This window comes from Fonticula alba (genome assembly GCF_000388065.1).
Source record: "Fonticula alba strain ATCC 38817 unplaced genomic scaffold supercont2.1, whole genome shotgun sequence".
NCBI classification, from domain to species: Eukaryota; order Rotosphaerida; family Fonticulaceae; genus Fonticula; species Fonticula alba.
The window spans coordinates 333118-334019 of NW_009242971.1; the positions used below are offsets into that span (position 1 = coordinate 333118).

At 65.7% G+C, this 902-nt stretch overlaps 1 protein-coding gene across 1 annotated transcript in view; it reads right to left on the reverse strand.

Moving 5' to 3' along the window:
• Positions 1-735, reverse strand: part of H696_00064 (hypothetical protein) — a gene marked incomplete at both ends in the record, with an annotated part of 4866 nt that extends 4131 nt beyond the window's left edge. Inside the window, 2 exons of the mRNA XM_009493894.1 lie at positions 23-149; positions 392-735. Of these exons, the coding sequence (XP_009492169.1) occupies positions 23-149; positions 392-735 (471 nt within the window). The remainder of the gene's footprint in view (positions 1-22; positions 150-391) is intronic.
• Between the last annotated feature and the right edge of the window lie 167 nt (positions 736-902).

Here is a 902-nt window from a genome sequence, read left to right on the forward strand (position 1 = left end):
GGGGGGGGGGCATGACACGCACCAGGCACCCACGGATCGGGTCGATGAGGGGAACAATGATGTCTGCCTCGCGGAGCTTGCACAAGAAGCGCAGGGTAGACCCACGGACATACTCGTTCGGGTGCTGCAGGTCATTGCGCAGCGCGTTGCTGTGTGTGTGTGTGTGGAGGGGGGGGGGGGGGTGAAACATCAAAAGGCCGGAGGGAAGGGCAAAAGATGGGGCCCAGGGAGGATTGGCGGGAGCCGAAGACAGGGTGTCAGCGGGAAGAAAGCACATGGGTCGTGGGTGGGAAAAGGATTGACACCCCGGGCCACAGCGGATGTGTCTGTGCGCGCGCATGTGCATAAACTCTCGTGCACGGGGGGGAGGGGGGGGGGCGGGGGCTCGCACCAGACCAGGATGAACTCCTGCTTCAGGGTGCCGGAGGGGGTGCGCTTGGGCACGATCTCATAGTACAGCAGCAGGAGCTTCTTCAGGTGCTTGTCCTTGGTCGGCATGACGAAGCGAATGACATGCATGAGCAGGTCCGGCATCAGGTCGCCAGCCATCATGGTGCTCAGCAGACGCTTCATGGCCGCCGTGCGGCTGACATCGTCACCGGTCTCGAGCATCTTCTTGAAGTCGTTGATGGTGGGTGCCTCGCTCGCCAGCGACCCGTAGCCCGGGTCGTAGGAGAGAAGCGTGTAGCAAGACTGGTTGCCGGCCAGCTGGCTGCGGTCACCGGAGGAGGCCATCGTTCCGGACGGGTGCGCGCGGCGGAGGCGAAGGGGGGGGGGGGGGGGGGGGGGGGGGGGGGGGGGGGGGGGGGCGGGGGAGCGGGAGATGTGTCCATTTGTCGGGCCTCCGCACGCACTGTCAGCTTGCCACCGGGCTAGGCGAACGGTGTGAACGCAGATGTCCG